This window comes from Hemitrygon akajei, chromosome 1 (genome assembly GCF_048418815.1).
Source record: "Hemitrygon akajei chromosome 1, sHemAka1.3, whole genome shotgun sequence".
NCBI classification, from domain to species: domain Eukaryota; kingdom Metazoa; phylum Chordata; class Chondrichthyes; order Myliobatiformes; family Dasyatidae; genus Hemitrygon; species Hemitrygon akajei.
Window position 1 is genome coordinate 85,652,460 of NC_133124.1, and position 22,963 is coordinate 85,675,422.

Below are 22,963 nucleotides of genomic sequence, written 5' to 3' on the forward strand. Positions count from 1 at the left end.
AAAAAAAGGATAAGAAATGCAGCGACGGATTAAATAGACGCAACAGGACAACCTTGAAAATTATATAATGTTTTATGCATAGATCTTATTCAAATACATGAAAATATACAAAAACATTTTAAACCTGGTTAAAAAATCTTTACAGTTTCATTTTAAGCTGCTAGGAGGTAGTACTAAGGCTATTTGCTATACATAAGAGAATTTGATTCATTGTATAAGTATGTGACCTCCAAACAGTATAGCTCAACTTACATTCATAGAAGTAAAAACTCTTAATCTGCAATAAATACAACTCCAATCTCTGCCAAGTCTCCATGCAAAAAGAAATAGGATTAAATCATTAGCAAAGCAGTGGGTTCTATTTGACATATCACCAGCATTAAGGAATAACAGTGAAAAATAATTACTGTATGCTCCCAAATTCCTAACAGGGTCAGGAAATGAATACTTTCAATTCCATAAAGCAGAAAATGAACACAATTGCAATCAGAATTCATATCAGTCTTCTCTTTTTGAAGCAATTTTCCATCGAATTACCAACTTCTGTGGTAAAGTTAACAGCACTTGGTGAAATGACGTTCAATAATACATTATCTGTTGCACGGCCAAACAATGCTAAAAGTAGAGCTACCCCATAGCCTGTAGCCCGAGCTCCCTGATGCAGAAAGTATATCCATTAGTTTCTCAGCTTAAGTATACTCAAATTGTAATAATCTTGTACAGACAATAGCACTTATCACATGCACTGACATTCCCAAAAGCATCATGCTAGAATTAACCCTTTGCATAAAGAGGCATAGTTTCTTACTATTATCTGTTCGTAAAACAAAGTAAGTTTTTAAACTTCCTACTTATCAAATTTTCTCTAAAGCTTTAAGTTATAATATTGTGATACATTATAACCCGTTAATCAGAATCTTAAAAGAACAAGTCATTCACAGTGCTGAAATATCACTATATGGTACGTCAAACGAAAACTCATTTCCAAAGCTTTGCTGCAATTCTGCGTGTCCCCAGATGTGTATGGTAGAATTCTACTTTCACACAGTAGAATGGCACCCCACTATTCTCAGAACCTTTCTGCCCTAAGTTTTCCCAAGGCTCATGCTCCAATCCAACTCCTACTGAATGTTCCCAGAGCCATTTAGTTTTTTCTGACTCATCATTAGTCATCCTCTCTTCTGCACAAATGTAAAATATAATGCTTGCAGGCAGAACAGAGAAATAAATTTAAAAGAATTGGAGAGTAGATGATAAATATAATTGCAGTTATAGGATGAAAAGAATCAACTAGGAACATTTATGTACCATATTAAACTTCTAAACAAATAACTGACCAGACACTGCTGCTTTTGAAAACTGTATGTGGATTAAACAAATTGGTTTGCCATGCTAACATATATCCTGAGGTAAGGACATCCAAACTTAAATAATGCATGCAATAAATTAACCTTTCCACCAAGATCAAATGTTACAGAAAATTTTACTTACAGAATGAACTCGAGAAGCCATGTCAATGTGCACCCATACTCCTGGCCAATCAAAGCCAATATGTGCTTCGATAAACAAGCCTGCGCACGAGCTCAGAGCATTGGCCTGACCCTACAATGACACAACTACATTAAAATTGATCCCTGCCAGACACCACACAGTCTATATGCAAATTGATATGTTTGTAAACCATTAATGTATGTATTTCTGAATTAAATATACTTTAAATTCAAAAACCACTGCTAATACAGTCCAGTATCTTCATAATTTTGAGCTCAAATTAATCATTTTATAACAAAGTTTTAGTTGATCCCCAGTGAAAGCAAGTTAATATGTATTTTAGTCAGGAACAGAGAGGTGTCATGGAACTGGCTGGCTGAGAGGTGGCCAGCTGACCCAAGAAAGCCTAGCAGAATTTTTTAAAAAGGTTCAACGTTTCACTTTATAGTCAAAGTATTCATGTATAATACAGCTCTGATATTCATCTTCTCCAGACAGCCATGAAATACAGAAAAACCATGGGAGCTGTTGAAAGAAAGCAATTTCATTTTCATGACAACCCAGAGCTTGTCATTAAAACATCAAGTTATTATCAATACCTATAACTGGCTGGAAGCCCAAGAAGAGTTTATTTGTCATATACGCTGGGAAAGCACTGGGTCCTTTTTGGAACATTTATTTGTTCTTAGGATGAAAGTACACCTCAAACAAGGATAAATTTATTGCCATTTCTATCTGCCACAAGAAAAGTGCTATAACGTCATCTCCAGTAGTGTCCTCCAGCATTTTGTGTGTGATGCTTTGGAATTCCAGCATCAACACTCAACCTCATTTTTAAATCTCCCCATAATCTCACATCACAACTTTCAACTTTCATTTTTGTCTCTGTAACAAGACTTCTGTTCCTGAATTTAATTACAACTTATCCTCCATTTCTAATACAAACTTCTACCTTTCAGAAATTATAACCTTATTCTCCAAAACTGACTTCCATTACTATTATAACATCTTCAAATACTTTCTCAAAACCTATTTAAACAACAACTTGTCCTTTTATATAGTACCACTGGCATAAGTAATATTCCATTCTTAAATCCCTTCACTTTCTATACAGCAATTGAACACCAATTCTTATTATAGACTGTATAAAGGCAATGTATTACAATGCTTTACATAAAACTCAGTATAGAACAGGACAGAGAAAAAGATTCATAATAGTAAACCTTAACTTTAAGTCTATTTCAGGATATTCTCCACACAAAAAGATGATCAGGATATGAAATTCCAGTTAGAATAATAAAGGTCGAAACTCAAGAATCAATTAAGAAAATCATTGAATGATACAAATGTGGGATGGTGGCAAGGCAGAATCATACTGGGAGCATGAATTAAGATGCCATTAAAATTTTTTGTTATCAATATTACACCAACTATACCCGTGATGTTAAAATGTGGGGCATGTGCATTCAGGTAAAAGATCAACCATATAAATGATTGGCAAAGCAAGTGATGGGCTAAATAACCTACTCCTATATCCCTGGAGTCTTTAATATTTTGCACATTAAGAGACGCAGAGGGACATGAAAATCAGCTGCAGGTTTATTCCCGACTGAGAGTAAGAACTTTTTTTCATTAATAGGTAACAAATATTGTAAGTAAAATGAGTTTTGTCTGTTGTTTGAAAATGCATTTGGAGATATGAAAAAGATGGACACAGGAAGTTGCACTGTCAAAGAAATTATTGTGGACATATCACCGTACAAAATCATTGCGAGATTAAAGAAAAGACTTATAGAAAATATTTACAGAATGAAAAAATTCTATTTCCTAGTTAACTCATTGTCACCTTGACATAGCAAGTTGCTTCAAAATCTTCACTGACTATACCCATTTGTAAATTAAGTTTAACAGCACAGTGACTATGTCTCCTCACATTGTGGTACGATGTTTGCAAGTAAATTGCCAAGATTGGAGAACAATTTAACCCAACTAAGTTACAGGCTGTTTAAATTTAGGATTGAAATGTTATTTAAATCGAGATGACTGGACAGTCAATTTGATCTTTAACACCTGAGGAAGGGTCTCAGCCCAAAATGTCAACTGTTCATTCATTTCCAAGGATGATGTCTGATCTGCTGAGTTCCTACAGCATTCTCTGTGTGTTGCTCTGGATTTCCAGCATCTGCAAAATCTCTTGTATTTTTGATTTTAACATCTTGACAGTAGAGATTACATTTTGAGGGAAAAAAAACTTCACTTAACACAGCATCAGCCTAATTTAGAGAATTAAATAACCCTAATAGAATAGCCAAGATAGACAACTAACTTACAGATACAAAGTTTTTCATATCTGCCACAGTTGAAGTAAATTCACTGAAGTGGAGTTCAGGGCAGTAAACCAATGGGTGCACAAGATCTCCACTGTTTTGTCCAGCTTTAACACAGGCCTGTTCCCACTCTTCATTATTGGTAAGCAATCCAGCATGGTACTTCCCAGTCACAATACCCTAGTTAAAGTTCATATTAAAAGTTTATACAAAGACCTGCCATTCAAATATACCAAAATCTTTTTTTCAATTACACATATTACAAGAGAGCTAATTCTAAAATTATGAAAAATAAAAATGAGGTCATCATCCATGAACATGCAAGTCGGGGTCTGAAAATAGCACATTGAACTAGCGAAGTGATTATTTGTACACAGGGCACAGAGGTATTTGCTTGCATGAAATAGGACAACAAATGCACTGAGAGAGACACTATCATGGTGCAGAGCACTGGTAAGATATTCACTTGGAATTCTCAAAATGTTCAAGGAACATTCCTTGTTAGTGCTGCAGCTTCCGGTGGCCAACAGGAAGGCATCATCAGGAAGAAGATTCTACTTCTACTTTCCCTGGCAAGTCCAATACAAGGTCAGAACTGGATTGCCAATGGAGGGATGTCTACTTTGCAGAAGAATTGCAAAGGCCAACTTTTACAAGTGATAAAATCTTAGCATTTTAGGTTCATTTGATAGTTAGATCTGCAGAATAACCATTCTCTCTGGTATGCAACATCAAAATTTAACATTTTTATTAATAGTGTTAGACTATTAACCAGAGTTTCATTATCCACAAAGTGTCATTATAAATTAGGACTTAATCAAATTCATGAGGGACATAGTGAAAACAGTCTTTTTCTCCCAGGGTTGAGAAATCAAAATTAAAGGGCATAATTTAAGGTGAGAAGGGAGAGATTTAACATGATCCTGACAGCCAGATTTTTCACCCAGAAATTGGTCTGTATATGGAATGAGTTGCTGGAGGAAATGGTTGAAACAAGTATGTTAACAACATTTAAAACACTTAGATTGGAGCGCAGATAGGAAGGTGGATACAAGCCAAATGTAGTCAAATGGGATTAGCTTTAATGAGCATCTTGTTTGTCCATTTGAGTCAAAGGGCTAACTTCCATGAGGTACAGCTCTATGACTCTAATAATTTAATAACTGCGCGTGCTGTTTTCATGTGGACGGTCAATGCATTCTAACTGCTGCCAATAAAAACTGCATTCTTTGACACTAATATTCATTGACCACCAGAGGCAATGTAAATTAAGAGTAAAATCAAACCAGAAACATTCACTTACCTGAGCTCCAGCTGAAGTTGCAATATCTATGATGATGTCTGCTTTGAGATCTTTACAAGCATAGGACACTCCATCAGCCAAAACCAGAGAACCTTCTGCATCTGTGTTATTGATCTCAACAGTTCTATTGAGTAAATGCGTTTTTTAAAAAGTAAAACACAATCAAATCTGATTTGCATAAACTTGAAGCAGCATTTTTTGCAATATAATCCACTCAGTGTATGAAACTATAATCATCAGTAAAATTAGGATTTTGAAAGTATTCCTGGCCTCTAAAAAAAATGTACAGTGATAAATTGCTAAGAGAAAATCAGAGAAAATTAACCAGGCTGAACATACAACCCAAGTACTACAAATGACATTATAATCAAATCCTAATTTCTTCTCAAAGGTACTTGGAGAACAAAATGCATCTATTATAACAAATTGTCAAGGCTGTTTGTTTATATTCTGCATTTTGCTCATACATCGTGACCAAAATACTGGAAGACCAAAGATGTAGCAGCAGACATCCACTAACTCACTTTCCAGAATATAGCTGGTGAATGTCATCAGGTCTTGTGGCTTCAGCTCCTACTGTATTCTCAGCCAAGCAGAATAATGCATGCAAGTTTTCTTTAAAACCCTAGTTAAACAAAATAGAAATATTGTAGCAATATCCTTCAGCACAAAATAAGGCTCTTAGCACAGCATTTTAAAGTGGATTCTTCTGTAAAGCAAGAATTCAGTTCCACTACTTTGCACTAAATAAAGACATGTATTTTTTCATTAAATATATCACCTGATTAGGTGTTCCATAAACAGCGCAGCAAATGAACCATAGAACCATAGAACACTACAGCACAGTACAGGTCCTTCAGCCCTCCATGTTGTGCTGACCCATATAATCCTTTAAAAAAAGTACTAAACCCACACTACCCCATAACCCTCCATTTTCTTTCATCCATGTGCCTGTCCAAGAGGCTCTTAAATACCCCTAATGTTTTAGAGTCCACCACCATCCCTGGCAAGTCATTCCAGGCACTCACAACCCTCTGTGTTAAAAAACTTACCCTGATGTCTCCCCTAAACTCCCCTCCCTTAATTTTGTACATATGCCCTCTGGTGTTTGCTATTGGTGCCCTGGGAAACAGGTACCGACTATCCACCCTATCTATGCCTCTCATAATCTTGTAGACCTCTATCAAGTCCCCTCTCATTCTTCTACACTCCAAAGAGAAAAGTCCCAGCTCTGCTAACCTTGCTTCATATGACTTGTTCTCCAAACCAGTCAACATCCTGGTAAATCTCCTCTGCACCTTCTCCATAGCCTTCACATCCTTCCTATAATGAGGTGACCAGAATTGAACACAATACTCTAAGAGCAGTTTCACCAGAGATTTGTAGAGTTGCAACATGACCTCTCTACTCTTGAACTCAATCCCCCTGTTAATGAAGCCTAGCATCCCATAGGTCTTCTTAACTACCCTATCAACCTGTGCAGTGACCTTGAGGGATGTATGCTTTTGAACCCCAAGGTCCCTTTGTTCATCCACACTCTTAAGTAAGTGACCATTAATCCTGTACTCAGTCTTCTGGTTTGTCCTTCCAAAATGTGTCATCTCACACTTGTCCGGATTGAACTCCAACTGCCATTTTTCTGCCCAACTCTGCAGCCAGTCTATATCCTCTTGTAACCTTCGACAACCTACAGCTCCATCCACAACTCCTCCAATCTTTGTGTCATCCGCAAACTTACTCACTTACTCCTTCCGCCTCTATATCCAGGTCATTTATAAAAATGACAAATAACAGGGGTCCCAGGACAGATCCCTGCAGCACTCCACTAGTCACCGACCTCCAGGCAGAATACTTTCCTTCCACAACTACCCTCTGCTTTCTTCCTTTAAGCCAATTTTTTATCCAAACAGCCAAGGTTCCACTTATCCCATGCCTCATGATTTTCTGGATGAGTCTCTCATGAGGGACCTTGTCAAATGCTTTGCTAAAGTCCATGTAGACCACATCCACTGTCGTACCCTCATCAATTTCTTTTGTTACCTCTTCAAAAAACTCATGAAGCACGATCTTCCCTTCACAAAGCCATGTTGACTATCCATGAGTAGACTGTACTTCTCCAAATGCTCGTAGATCCTATCCTTAAGAATCCTCCGGCACTTCCCCTGCAGCCAAAGAGTATTCCAAGATCATAGCTAATGCTCCTGCGATCTCTTCTCTCAATTCCCACAACAACCTGGGGTGTATCATATGCGGCCCTGGGGATTTATCAATCTTAATATTTTTAAGAAGATCCAGCACTTCTTCCTTAATCTCCACATTGTCCAGCACACAGGCCCGCTCTACTTCGACCTCATCCTGATCAAGATCCTTTTCACTTGGGAATACTGAAGCAAAGTATTCATTTAGGACCTCCCCAACATCCTCCGCTTCCAGGCACATATTGCCCTCTTTATCCTTTAGCGGTCCCACCTTCGTTTTTGTCATCCTCCTATTCTTCACATATGCATAGAATGCCTTGGGGTTCTCCTTAATCCTACATGCCAAGGCCTTCTCATGCCCCCTTTGAGCTCTCCTAAGTCCTTTCTTTAGCTCCTTTCTGGCTACCCTATATTTCTCATAAGCCCCTCCTACTTCCTGCTTCTTATATCTAACATATGCTTCCTTTCTCCTCTTGACCAGTTGCCTCACATGTTTCGTCAGCCATGGTTCCCTTTTCCCACCATTTTTTCCTTGCCTCAGTGGGACAAACCTATCCTGAACCCAGCTCAAGTGGTCCCTAAACTTCTCCCACATTACTTCTGTGCTTTCCCCTTTGAACATCTGTTTCCAATTTACTCTCGCTAGTTCCTGCCTCATCCCTTCAAAGTTAGCCCTTCCCCAGTTAAGCACTTTACCATTTCGTCTGATTTTATCCCTTTCCATAGCTATGCTGAAGCTAAGGGAGTTGTGGTCACTCTCACCAAAATGCTCCCGCACCAAAAGATCTGTCACCTGACCAGGTTCATTACCCAGAACTAGATCCAGTATAGACTCTCCTCTCATCGGCCGGTCCACATACTGTGTCAGGAATCCCTCTTGAACACACCTGACAAATTCAGCCCCATCTATCCCCCTTGCACTCAGGAGGTACCAGTCAATATGAGAGAAGTTGAAATCTCCCATAACTACTACCCTGTATTTCCTGCACCATTCTAAAATCTGCCTGCTTATCTGCTTCTCGGTGTCCCGAGGGCTATTTGGGGGCCTATAGAGCACAGTGATTGATCCCTTCCTATTTCTGACTTCCACCCAGACTGACTCCATGGACACTCCTTCTGCATCGTCCTCCCTTTCTATAGCCGTGATACCATCCCTGACCAGCAATGCCACTCCCCCCCCCCCTTTTCTACCTCCCATCCGATTTCTTTTAAAACACCTGAACCCCGGGACCTGCATCATCCAATCCTGCCCTTCCTCCAACCAAGTTTCAATTATGGCCACAACATCGTAGTTCCACGTACTAATCCATGCTCTAAGTTCATCTTCCTTGTTCCTAATACTCCTAGCATTGAAATAGACACATTTCAACCCCTTTAACTGGCTACAATTATGTTCTGACCCCTGCCTGTCCTTCCTCATCAACTCAGAACTCTTAGCATCATGCCCTTGTCCTTCTACCTTAATCCCTGCACTCACATTCTGATTCCCACCCCCTGCCAAACTAGTTTAAACCCTCCCCAACAGCTCTATCAAACCTGCCCGCCAGGATATTGGTCCCTCTGGGATTCAAGTGCAACCCATCCTTTTTGTACAGGTCACACCCGCCCCAAAAGAGGTCCCAAAAATCTGAAAACCTGCCCCCTGCTCCAATCCCTCAGCCACACATTTATCCTCCAGCTTATTCTATTCCTATTCTCACTGTCACGTGGCACAGGCAGTAATCCCAAGATTACTACCTTTGAGGTCCTGGTTTTCAACTTCCTTCCTAACTCCCTGTAGTCTTCTTTCAGGACCTCTTCCCTTTTCCTACCTATGTCATTGGTACCAATATGTACCACGACCTCTGGCTGCTCTCCCTCGCACCGCAGGATATCTTGGATACAATCAGAAACATCCCGGACCCTGGCACCTGGGCGGCAAACTACCATCCGAGTTTCTTTCCTGCGTCCACAGAATCACCTGTCTGAACCCCTGACTATAGAGTCTCCTATCACTACTGCCTTCCTCTTCCTTTCCCTACCCTTCTGAGCCACAGGGCCAGACTCTGTGCCAGAGGCATGGCCACTGTCGCTTCCTCCAGGTAGGCTGTCCCCCCCAACAGTACTCAAACAGGAGTACTTATTGTCAAGGGGTACAGCCACAGGGGTACTCTCTAGTACCTGACTCTTCCCCATCCCTCTCCTGACTGTGACCCATTTCTCTGTCCCCCATGGCCCGGGAGTGACCACCTGCCTGTAACTCATCTCTATCACCTCCTCACTCTCCCTGACCAGACGAAGGTCATCGAGCTGCAGCTCCAGTTCCCTAAGGAGTTGCATCTCGATGCACCGGGTGCAGATGTGGCCATCCAGGATGCCAGGAGACCCCAGGACCTCCCACATCTGACACCAACCACAGAAAACAGGCCTCATACACGTACTACCTCCTTTAGCAATCAACAACTGCCTCACCTCGTCCCGTTACTGCCGAAGCCCGTGGAGCCAAAGCCCTTTCACTTTGCTGCCCGCTCCCAACGCTGCCCACTGGATATGGCTGCCTTTTTAAACTGTTCGCGCTCAACTGGCTGATGTCACGCGCCTGCGCAGTCTGGCCTCTCTCTTCCCCCAAGAACTCAAAATGTCTTCCCGCTGGAAATCCTTAGGTGCTCTCCCGCTGCCTTCTTGTTCCGAATCAAAAAAAATGAACTGAACTGAAACAAATATGCCATATGATTAAAAAATACTTAGTCCAGAGATAAACAGTATTATTTGGACAACAAAATGCAGAGTAATTTAATTATAAACACGTACAAAGCCTGACCATAAGGCATACAGTACTGTGTACAAATCTTAAGCACCCCAGGTTTTTATATATTTTTTGTTTTAGATGTTTTTTTTGTCTTCTGCGTTAGTGTGTCAGGAGAAAAGAACGAAGTTTCGATTTACAAATATTCATTTTCTAAAATAATTAAATTTACAGAGGAAGTTTTGTATTTCGTTAAAGTAATATATCAATAAGCCACATTTCAAATAAAAACTTGACCACAAGACACAAGCTGGCCATCCTCCATCAGCAAGGGTTTCTCCCAAGCAGAAATTTCACAACAGACATAAGTTAAAATGTGCTATCCTAGCTCTTCTGCAGAAGCACAAAGAAATGGGCAAAGTTGAGTGCCAGAAACACAGTGGTTGGCCTCAGAAACTGAGTGCACCAGATGAGAAATACTTCAAACTGATGTCCCCTCTAAATCAGAAGAACTACTGTCAGCTCTAAACTTACAGAAATCAAAGGAACCCAAGTACACTCCTCTTACAGTCCAAAGCTACCTTGTTAGAATTGGTCTTCATGGAAGAGTTGCTGCCATAAAGCCATTCCTCCAAAGTAGAAACAAAGCCAAGACTCACCCACACACGAGAAAACAGGGACTGGGGTGCTGAAAAATGGCAGCAAGTGCTCTGGATTGACGAGTCAAAATTGAAAATTTTTGGCTCAAACAAGGGGCAGTTTATCTACAGAGGAGCTGGTGAGCACTACATGGATGAGTGCCTGCAGTCAACAGTAAAACATAGCAAAGTTTCCTTGCAGATTTGGGGCTGCATTGCTGATGATCTGTCAGCCCTAATAGGATCCTCAGTGCTGAGAAATACAAGCAGATTCTCAGCCATCACACAATACCAGCTTCATTCTGCAGCAGGACAATGACCCCAAACATACAGCCAAGGTCAAAAACAATCCAGCAAAAAGAACAAGAAGGAATTCTGCAATAGATGGAATGGCCTCCATAGAGCCCTATCTCAACATTATTGAGGATACTGGGGAATACCTGGACAGACAGATGCAAGTGATACAACCATAGTCTGCAGAAGAACTGAGGCAAGCTTTCCAAGATGCTTGGGGAAAAAAACTATCATTCGATTTTCTTATAAAACTGCACAACAGTGTACATAAGAGAACTGAAGGCAAAGGTTGCTCACCAAATATTGATTTGATTTATTTTTACTGTTTACTAGTCTTTACAGTATTTTTTGATATTTATTAACTTCTCAGTACATTATTTTTGAAAGCATCTTCACTTTACAGATTTTCTTTACATGTACATAAGATTTTGCACAGAGCTGTCGGAGCAGAATTAGGCCATTTGGCCCATCAAGTGTGCTCTGCCATTCCATCATGACTAATTTATTAACTCTTTCAATCCCATTCTCCTGCCTTAACTCTTCTTAATTCTCTTCCCTGTAACCTTTGATGCCCTGACTCATCAAGAACCTATCAACCTCCAATTTAAATATACTCAATGACTTGGCCTCCACAGCCATCTGTGGCAATGAATTCCACAGACTCACTACCCTCTGCCTAAAGAAATACTTAATCATCACTGTTCTGAATGGACGTCTCTCTATTTTGAGGCTGTGCCTACTATTCCTGGACTATTAGTTTACTCACCCACTAATGAACACTAACATTTGCTTTCCTTACCACCAACTCAATCTGACAGTTAACTTTTAGGGAATCCTGCACAAGGACGCCCAAGTCCCTTTACAGCTCTGATTTTTGAATTTTTTTCCCCCATTTAGAAAATAGTTTATGCCTTTATTCCTTCTATCAAAACGACCTTACACTTCCCTACTTCTATACCATCTGCCACTTTTTTTTTTCATTCTCCCAAACAGTTTAAGTCCTTTTGCAGTCTCCTTGCTTCCTCAACACTACTTGCCCTTCCACCTTTCTTCAAGCCACAAATCCATAAATTCTCTCATCCAAATCATCTACTTGACTGGAAAGCTAGTCAAGTAAACATAGGTTTGGCAGATCTCTTCAAGTTTATGGAAGAATATATGGTGAATATTAAATAGGTTGCTTAGCTGGTATTGAAATAGTAACAAATTTAAAATAGCCTCTAAAAGAATGGTGTTAACACAGAAATCGTTCACAGAGGTCAGTTACAACAAAGTGATATTGCAGCAGAACGATCTGAATGCAATTACCGTAGGTGATTTCTTGAACTATACTATTTTCAAAAGATTCTCAATGAGATTCAAAATACATTTTCTAAAACTTAATTTATTTAATGGCATCCAGATATTACATAATGGTAGAAAGAAATAAGCTATTACCCAACTATTTATCCTAGGATTCATTTATTCAGAGATTTAAAACCGGATTCAAAACAAGTTACAACATAATCTTATATCAAAATCCCCAGACGTCCACTATTTAATTATTTATCCTTTTAAGACTCGAGGCTTATTTTCCATGCAAAACTGGTGCTGCTTAGAAGTGTTACAAAAGAAAAAAATCAGCAGCAATTCCCCAATATTGAGCAAGTTTTAATTAATTGTGGATGAGTGCTGTCGATGCACTAAAACTTCAATAGTCTGCTGTGACCATTTTGTAATCCAGTTGTTTCAGCTGCTTTCTTCACCAGATAATATTTACCATGTTCTCTTCAAACTCCCCAGGGCTCTGGTTCTTGAGACCCCTTCCAAATCACCTAGGTTCCAGATCCCACACACCCTTCAACTTACTGGGGCACCATCTGCACATTACCTTCCAGCTGCCATGTTTTGACCATTTAGCTTGTTCACATTCTCTAGAAGCTTCTTTACATCTTCTTCCATACTAGTTAGTATTGTCCACAAACTTAAAATATGATATTTTGGTCCCCTAAGGGATCTGGTTGACATTGACTGTGAATAACAGAATTCTGTGGTACCTCGTAAGTTATAGCTTGCCAGTTTTCCACGTGCTCTAACATTGTCGATAAATCTAGCCTAACAGTCTAATGGAGAGCCAGGCACAGAAATGGGCCCTTTGACCTAACTGCTCAATGCCAACCAGCTTGGTGACCTTCAGCTCATATGGGAAACTGAGGGAGCTACAGGGAGATAGTCACTCCTAAGTCACAAGTGGTAAGTAATTGAGTGACTGTCAGGAGGGGCAAGGGAAATGGGCAGGCAGTACAGAGTACCTCTCAATAATAAGTACACTATTTTGGATACTGTTGAGTGGAATGGCCTACCGGGCGTGGGCAGGAGCTGTAGTGACCGATTCTGGCACTGGGTGGGAAAGGAGGACTGCAAGAGGGATTCCACAGAGGAGGAGACACAAGATTCTTTAGATGTGATATAGACTCCTGGATGGTATGTTACCTCCCAGGTGCCAGGGTCAGAGACATCTCAAATTGGGACCACAACATTTTAAAGGAAGAGAGCCTTGGTACATATAATGTCATAGGTAGGAAAAGCAAGGAGGTCCTGAATAGAGAATTTAGGTAGCTGGGTAGAAAGCTGAAATGCAGGACCTCCAGAGTAGATTGCTGGATTGCTGTGTGCCACACGCCAGTGAGGATAAGAATAGGATGATTTGGCAGATGAATGTATGGCTGAGAAAATGGTGCAGGGAGCAGGGTTTCAATTTCTGCATCATTGTGATCTCTAATGTACAAAAGGGACAGGTTATACCTGAACCCAAGTGGAACCAATATCCCTGAAGGCAGGTTTACTAGAGCTCCTGGGGAGGGTTTAAATTAGTTTGGCAGAGGGATGGTAAATGGAGCGATAGGGCTGAGGACAGGGCTGTTGGTTAACAAGCAGAAGCGGGGTATAATGAGACTGTCAGCAAGGACAGGTGGATGACTGGGGAAAATTGCAGTAAGTGGGATAAGCTTCAGTGTAGAATCATAAAAGGTGACGGATACAGGAGTGAAGCTGTTAGATTTAAATGCGTGCAGTATACAGGATAAGGTAGGTGATCTTGTAGTGCAGTTAGAGATTGACAGGTATGACATTGTGGACAACACTGAGTTGTGGCTGAAGAAGATTATAGTTGGGAGCTTAACACCCAAGGGTACAAATAGTATTGAAAGGACAGGCAAGTAGGCAGAGGGAATAGTGTGGTTCTGCTGGTAAAAAAAAAATCAAAATCAAATCCTTAGAAGTGACATAAGATCAGAAAATGTACAATCACTGTAGATAGAGTTAAGAAACTGCAAGGGTAAAAGGACCCTGATGGGACCTATATACAGGCCTCTGAACCGTAACCAGGATGTGGGCTACAAGTTACAATGGGAGATAGAAAAGGCATTTTAAAAAATAATGTTACGATAGTCATGAGGGAAAATCAAGTTGGTACTGGATCCCAAGAGAGAGAATTTGTAGAATCCCTACATGATGGCTTTTCAGAACAGCTTGTGGTTGAGCCCACCAGGGGATCAGCTATTCTGGATTGGGCGTTGTGTAATGAACTGGATTTGATTAGAGAGCTTAAGGTAAAGGAAACCTTGGGAAATAGTGATCACACTGATAGAATTCACCCTGCAGTTTGAGAGGGAGAAGCTAAAGTCAGATGTATCAGCATTACAGTGGAGTAAAGGATATTACTGAGGCATGAGAGAAGAGCTGGCCAAAGTTAGTTGGAAGGGGACACTAGCAGGGACGATAGCAGAGCACCAATGGCCAGCATTTATAACCATATAACAATTACAGCACGGAAGCAGGCCATCTCGGCCCTTCTAGTCCACGCTGAACGCTTACTCTCACCTAATCCCACTGACCTGCACTCAGCCCATAACCCTCCATTCCTTTCCTGTCTATATACCTATCCAATTTTGCTTTAAATGACAATACCGAACCTGCCTCTACTACTTCTACTGGAAGCTCATTCCACACAGCTACCCCTCTCTGAGTAAAGAAATTCCCCCTCATGTTACCCTTATCCCCCTCATAATTTTAAATACCTCTATCGTCCCCCCTCAAACCTTCTACACTCCAAAGAATAAAGACCTAACCTGTTCAATCTTTCCCTGTAACTCAGGTGCTGAAACCCAGGTAACATTCTAGTAAATCTTCTCTGTACTCTCTCTATTTTGTTGACATCTTTCCTATAATTCAGTGACCAGAACTGTAGACAATACTCCAAATTCGGCCTTACCAATGCCTTGTACAATTTGAACATTACATCCCAACTCCTATACACAATGCTCTGATTTATAAAGGCCAACATACCAAAAGCTTTCTTCATCACCCTATCCACATGAGATTCCACCTTCAGGGAACTATGCACCATTATTCCTAGATCACTCTGTTCTACTGCATTCTTCAATGCCCTACCATTTACCACGTATGTCCTATTTGGATTATTCCTACCAAAATGTAGCACCTCACACTTCTCAGCATTAAACTCCATCTGCCATCATTTAGCCCACTCTTCTAACTGGCCTAAATCTCTCTGCAAACTTTGAAAACCCGGGAGCAATTCTGAAAATGCAGGATACATTCCCAAGTAGTATTCTAAAAGCAGAATGATGCAATGGGGGCTGACAAGGGAAGTCAGCGCCAACATAAAAGCAAAAGGGATGCCATAAATAGAGCAAATAGTGGGAAGTTAGAGGATTCAGAAGCTTTTAAAAACTAACAAAAGGCAACTAAAAAGGGCATAATAGGGGAAAAGATGATATATGATGATAAGCTAGCCAATAATATCAACAGGATACCAAAACGGTTTTCAGATAAATCAAGAATAAAAGAGAGGTGAGAGTAGACATAAGGCTGTTGCAAAATAACATTGGAGATGTAATAATTGGGGACAAGGAAATGGCGGACAAACTGAATAATTATCTTGCCTCAGTCTTCACAGTGGATGACACCAGCAGTATGCTGGAAGTTCAAGGGAGGGGCAGAGGAGACTGCAGTTGCTATTATTAAGGAAAAGGTTATAGGGAAGCTGAAAGGGCTGAAGGTAAATAAGTCACCTGGATCAGATCGATCACACCCCAGGTTTCTGAAAGAGGTAGCTGACAAGATTGTGGAGGCATTAGTAATGATCTTTCAAGAATCACTAGATTCTGGCAGGTTCCAGAGGACTGGAAAATTGCAAATGTTATGCCACTTTTCAATAAGGGAGGGGGGCAGAAGAAAGGAAATTGTAGGCCAGTTAGCCTGACCTCAGTGGTTGAGAAGATGTTGGAGTCGACTGTTGAGTATGTAGTTTCAAGGTACTTTGACTACATGACAAAATAGACAAAAGTTAACACATGCACATGGATTTTCAGAAGGTCTTTAACAAAATGCCACACATGAAGTTGCTCAGCAAGATAAAAGCCTATGGTATAACAGGAAAGATACTAGCATGGATAGAGGATTGACTGATCAGCAGGAGGCAGAATGGGAATAAAGGGAGCCCCTTCTGATTGACATTCAGTGACTAGTGGTGTTCCATAAGGGTTGGTGTTGGGACTGCTTCTTTTTATATTGTATGTCAGTGCTTTCGATAATGGAATTGACGGCGTTGTAGCCAAGTTTGCATATAATATGAAGGTAGGTGATGGGGCAAGTAGTGTCGAGGAAGCAGGGAGTCTGCAGAAGGACGTTGACAGATTGAGAAAATAGGCAAAGTGACAGATGGAATACAGTGTTGCGAGGCGTACAATCGTGCTTCGGTAGAAAGAATAAAAGCGCAAATTGTTTTCTAAATGGGGAGAAAATTCAAAAATCTGAGGTGCAAAGGGACTTGGGAGTCCTTGTGCAGGATTCCCCAAATGGTAATTTGCAGGTTGAGTCAGTGGTGAGGAAGGCAAATGCAATGTTAGCATTCATTTCGAGAGTAGATGTGGGGAGGATGTTTTCTATGGTGGGTGACTCGAGGTCCAGAGGGAACAGCCTCAGAATAGAGGGACGAGCATTTAGAATGTTTATTCATTGCCACAGGCAACTGTGGAGGGCATTTGGTGTATTTAAGACAGATGTCAATAGGTTCTTGATTAGGCGTGAAAGGTTATGGGGAAAAAGTAGGAGAGTGGGGTTGAGAAGAAGATGGAATAGCCATGTTAAAATAGTGGAACAAACTCAACGGGCCAAACAGCCTAATTCTGCTCCTATGTCTTATGGCCCTGTGGAGAATATGTTGAGGATGGTGGAGGGAGGGGGAGTTAGGAGAAGGAAAGTCAATGTTTCAAGTTGAAACCCTGCATCACAGCTATGAGTAGAGAGGGGATGTAGTCATTCTAAAGGAGAGTGACAATATTGGAGACAGGTGAGTTAAGAATAATGGGCCAATGGAGTTAGGCAAGGGAACAGGATGGATTGAATTGGGAATCAAAGGCAATATGATGACAGAGAGAAAAATATAAGAGGGAAATGGAATCAATGGGAATTGGGAAGAGTGAAGATGGAGACAGCTGCATGAGGATCACAAAGGTTACCAGTGTTGTAACCTGATAAGAACTAGATAAGAGGAGGTATGAAGGAAACTAATACAGGGGTCTGGAGGAGAATCAGAAAGAGGGGATAAGGAGGAGTAAAAAACACACTAGAGGTGAGGATTACCTGAATTTAGGAAATTCAATGTCCATGCCCTTAACAATCCAAGAACCTATACAACTTTGGAAGCTAATAACCCTGTATCCAGCATTCTAAAAGCACTTCTCTTAAAAATATGGGCCCAGTTTAGCTATGTCCAGCAATAAGCAGCATCGGAAAAGAAATACAAAGAAAGAACTGGCACAACTTCTATAAATCAAAATTTATAAAAATCTGCTTTTCAGAAAAACTTGCTCTGATGACCTACTGCCAGAAATGGAAAATGTTACATCTGCCTACCTGTTTCACTGCTGCTCGGAAGGCTCCAAGGACAGCAGCGGCTCCTCCACAACCTCTCTTCATCCCTGTCATCTGTGACTACAAAATAAGGCAAATGGAATTCTCAATCATTTTAAAAACATCAGAACTCAATAGTTAGTTACAAACTATTATTACAAATAGTTCTTACGTTATATCGACGACTGCATCGGCGCTGCTTCCTGCAAACATGCTGAGCTCGTCGACTTCATTAACTTCGCCTCCAACTTTCACCCCGCCCTCAAATTCACCTGGTCTATTTCCGACACCTCCCTCCCCTTTCTAGATCTTTCTGTTTCTATCTCTGGAGACAGCCTATCCACCGACGTCTACTACAAACCTACTAACTCCCACAGCTACCTAGACTATTCCTCCTCCCACCCTGTCTCCTGCAAAAATGCTATCCCTTTCTCTCAATTCCGCCGCATCTGCTCTCAGGATGAGGCCTTTCATTCTAGGACAAAGGAGATGTCTTCCTTTTTTAAAGAAAGGGGCTTCCCTTCGTCCACTATCAACTCTGCCCTCCATCGCGTCTCCCGTATTTCACGCACCTCTGCCCTCACCCCAACCCCCCGCCAGCCCACCAGGGATAGAGTCTCTCGGTCCTCACCCATCACCCTACCAGCCTACAGATCCAACGTATAATCCTCCGTAACTTCCGCCACCTCCTACGTGATCCCACCACCAGCCACATCTTCCCCTCCCCCTCCCCACTCTCAGCTTTCCTATGCGACTCCTTTGACCATTCATCCCCCCCATCCCTCCCCACCGACCTCCCTCCGGGCACTCATCCCTGCAAACGGAAGAAGTGCTACACCTGGCCCCACACTTCTTCCCTCACCACCATCCTAGGCCCAGACAGTCCTTTCAGGTGAGGCACCACTTCACTTGCGAGTCAATTGGGGTGATATACTGTATCCGGTGCTCCCGATGTGGCCATTTATACATTGGGGAGACCCGCCGCAGACTGGGAGACTGTTTCGCCGAACACCGGCACTCAGCCCTCCAGCAGTGGCGGGATCTCCCTGTGGCCACACACTTCAATCCCACAAACCACTCCCACTCTGACATGTCTGTCCATGGCCTCCTCTACCGTCAAGATGAGACCACACGCAGGTCGATGGAGCAATACCTTATCACCCGCCTAGGTAGCCTCCTACCTGCCGGCATGAACATTCAACTCACAGACCTCCATTGATACCCCTGCCCCCTCTTACCCCCATCACTATCTATTATTTTAGTCTGGTTCTCTCTCTCTTTTTCCCCCCTCACTATAATCTCCCCCCAGCCCTACCTTTCTTTCTCTTTTATTTCCCATAATTCTCCACCTTCCCCTAGCCCATTTCTCTCCAGCCTATCACTTCCTAGCTCTCTACTTTATCCCCCCCCCCCAACCATCCCATGTTACTTCACTCCTGATGAAGGGTTTTGGCCTGAAACATCGTCACTACTTCCTCCCATAGATGCTGTCTGGCCTGCTGAGTTCTGCCAGCATTTTGTGTTTTTAGTTAGTTACAAAGTACAGTATAAAAGCAGCCAAAATGTTAATAGGGCCACAAGAGATTGCAGATACTGGAATCTGGTTAGAGTCATAATTGTAATAGTGCAGCATATTATCATCTGGCCACAACAGAAGACAAGCTTCTTTAAAGGTAAACCTGATGGGTTTTAAATTGTTTCCACTACTACTCCATTAAGAGATTTTAACACAACAATATTGATATTGTTTTGGAGTACAGTCTTAATAAAGGGAGATCAAGTGCATCAAAACTAATAAAAGATTCATTCTGGATCAAGAAACCATTTCAGAGTGTCAAGGCAATATTCGAACCTGGAATGTCAATATGTCAAATGGTTAAGTTATGACAATTGATTACCTCAAGTATTCACTCCTTCATACAATCCAGTTTACTTATCAGTTGTTAATAATTAAAAGTTTCTTATTTTTGAAGAGTTATTAGTAAATGTAAGACTAAATAAATTCTAATTGGGTTAGCCAGTCCATGAAAATAGAAATAGTGAACATTTCAGTCCAAAGACCTCCTTCAGAGTTTGAACATTTGGTTTTACAGATGCCGCCCAAGTAATTGAGTATTTTTACCATTTCCTGTTTATTGACCAAATACAAAATTTGTACTGAAAGGTATCTGCAGAAGCAGTGCCTGAAAATTCACAGTTCACTACACTAAAGTAGTTCATCCAATTGGATGATTATGGGCTAACTGTGATATTCTGAAATATATTTTAAGATATGCAGAAAAAGCCATCACAGAAATTCCTTGTAAATTATATAGGGTATGCAAGAAACATATCCATAGATAGTTACCTCCTCCAAATCAACGACACAAGAAGCTTTTTGTAGAGGCCAAGTCTTCACGTATATTTAAGGCAGAGGTTGATAAGATTCTTGATTGGTCAGGGTATGAAGGGATTGGGGGGTGGGGGGGAGGCAGGAGATTGCGGCTGAGAGGAAATTGGTTCAGCCATGATGAATTGGCAGAGCAGATTCAATGGGCCAAAGGGCCCAATTCTGCTCCTATTTCTTATGGTCGAATGGTCTTCTCAATCCATGGTTTTTGTACCAGTTCAAAACCACCTACTTAACCCGCTGCTGTCTGTAAGGAGTTTGTACTTTGCCCCCGTGACTTCATGTGTTTGCTCTGAGAACAAATCTGGAGCTGGAGTCCCTAAGGCAGTCCGATATTGTCTTCAAACTCGTTCTGGCAACCCCTGCAACGACACTGGTGCCAAGCTGTATCGGCCCTTGCCCTTCCCTTGGACAACATCGGTGGCGAGAAGAGGGGAGACATGCTGCTTGGGCTACAGCCGGTCTCCCACACAACCTTGCCCAGGCCTGCACCCTGGAGAAGCCTTGCCAGGCGCAAATCCATGGTCTCGTGAGACTAACTGATGCCATACATATGATGTTTAAAGAGAATCAAGATACATCAGACCTCAATCTTACTCATATTTACTTTTATAAATTTAAAGTGAGATATGCATTTAGCAATTACATCATATTTGTTCACTGTAAATTAGGTACAATACAAACATAAGTGAAAAGTAACATCACATCACCTTTGATTTGATGCTGAGACCACCGGTATCATAAACGATACCCTTGCCGACCCAGGCTATAGTTTGCGTAGCATCCTCTGGCGTATGACTAAGTATTGCAAGCGCAGGAGGGTTCACTGCAGCTTTTCCAACTCCATAAATGCCTGAACAGCCAATTAAATACAAATGGAATAAATGCCTAATGAAAGAAAATGAATCTCTAATATATATGTTAAAAAGGCAGAAATATGGTCCAATAAACTTTGCAGTCCAGATCTGCATTTTAAATATTGCAACAACATTCAATGAAATCAAAATCAAGGCTGAAAGTTGAAATCTGGACATTTGCAAAATAGCCTAATCCCAAACTTAGAAAGGTCAGTGAAAGTCCTGCAAATAATGTTTTTTCGACAATAACACTAATCTGTAAGGAAAGTTCACTGGTACAAACTACTGAGCATTTATTTCATGTGGGAAGCTAAATGCAGGAAGTGTGCAGAACAGGAAACTCCTGACTTGAATTTTTTTTTAAACATTTGCTAGGACCAAATTGTTAAAAAAAAATTATACAAATTTACATTTATAAGCGTCTTTATAGTTTGCCAAAATAAATTGCAGCAATGCTTGGATTTGCCAATAAAAGCCACCTCCTTTGCCAGTATATTTCACTAATTATGAACCAGCTGAATCTAAAGTAATTGTTCATGTCTCCTTTTCCTAACTCAGAAAATTTCCCTTAGAGTTTATGGCTACATCAAAATAAGTTATCTAACCTAGTAAACTACACACTTCCAAATCCTGAAGATATCAAAGTGCATTTATTTTTCCTTGTCACATACAAACTATTCCTTATTCATTCATTACTCAGCTATCTAATTCATAGCATCAATTTAAATGTAATGAGTTATCCCCTTCAAGTAAAAATATCCATAAAAGCATTTTTTGCTTTTTTTTATTTCAACTCCCAACATCTTTACTTTTTGACTTTTCAAACGCACATCAGGTAGAAATACAATTAACCCTTTTCAACTTCTCACTATACATTTAATAGTAGATATAATTCCACGATTTATGTCCTTCCATGTAGAGCTTAAGCGTGGAATTAACTACAATATACTAACCATGTTGCTAACCTACTTGGTGCCAGTAGTTCAAGACCACTTCTATTTAAATTCTTCTTAAAATCTTAGTGCTTTACTTCTGCAAATTCAGTGCGTTGTTCATGTCAAATAATCGCCAGTTGTCTGCCCAGTTCCTCAATCTGCTCAAGATAGTTTCACTCATTCCTTGAAGGGATGGTTTCACACTCCTTTGCTTTCAGTTCAGAACAATTTCTCCAGACAGCAGCTGGCAGGAAATCATGATGACTTTCTGCTCATTATGATTATGTTTTCTGTAAATTGCAGCTTCTGGTGTTTTATTAGTAAAAGTAACTAGGGTACTAGAAGCCCAATCCTGCCTTTAACCATATCTGGCTGTACAATTTTACATTCTACTATTAATATCATAATTTTAATATTTTAGAAATACTTATCGCTCTACTCTGGATATTACCTCCAAATCCCTTGTGATTTAGTTCCTCCCCACGGATAACTGTGGGAATAATACCCAGTTCAGATCCAACAAGGTTGATTTCCTATTAGCAAGGAAAAATAAAATCTTAAGTGAACCTCTCAGGGAAAGAAAAAGTAATTAAACTGAGAAGCTATACAGGTTAATGAGGAAATTCCTGCAATAAGCAATAAGTGTGTTAAATGACCATCACTCATTTTGCAGGGACCAATCATATGGTTCCTCAATTCATTCATTATAATGGGGAAGTAAACAAGTCAACTTCCTTACTGTAACAAAATTAAAATAGCATAAGCACATGGAGAGCATCATTTCAGTATCATATTAAATCATTTCAGAGCAAAAGAATAACTGAAGGACTCACTCAGCCATGCAAATAAATGCAGATTAAACAGGCAGAAAAGTCTCCAACCCAAAAACAG

The 22,963-nt window shown here is 40.7% G+C and overlaps 1 protein-coding gene across 1 annotated transcript in view; it reads right to left on the reverse strand.

Moving 5' to 3' along the window:
• Positions 1 to 53: 53 nt before the first annotated feature.
• LOC140728447 (probable aminopeptidase NPEPL1) overlaps positions 54 to 22,963 on the reverse strand; it is a 50,688-nt gene continuing 27,778 nt past the window's right edge. Inside the window, exons 5-12 of the mRNA XM_073047181.1 lie at positions 22,524 to 22,605; positions 20,991 to 21,133; positions 17,895 to 17,972; positions 5,646 to 5,746; positions 5,122 to 5,245; positions 3,822 to 3,998; positions 1,492 to 1,602; positions 54 to 655 (exon numbers count right to left, since the gene is read on the reverse strand). Coding sequence (XP_072903282.1) covers positions 494 to 655; positions 1,492 to 1,602; positions 3,822 to 3,998; positions 5,122 to 5,245; positions 5,646 to 5,746; positions 17,895 to 17,972; positions 20,991 to 21,133; positions 22,524 to 22,605 — 978 coding nt within the window. The 3' untranslated portion in view covers positions 54 to 493. The remainder of the gene's footprint in view (positions 656 to 1,491; positions 1,603 to 3,821; positions 3,999 to 5,121; positions 5,246 to 5,645; positions 5,747 to 17,894; positions 17,973 to 20,990; positions 21,134 to 22,523; positions 22,606 to 22,963) is intronic.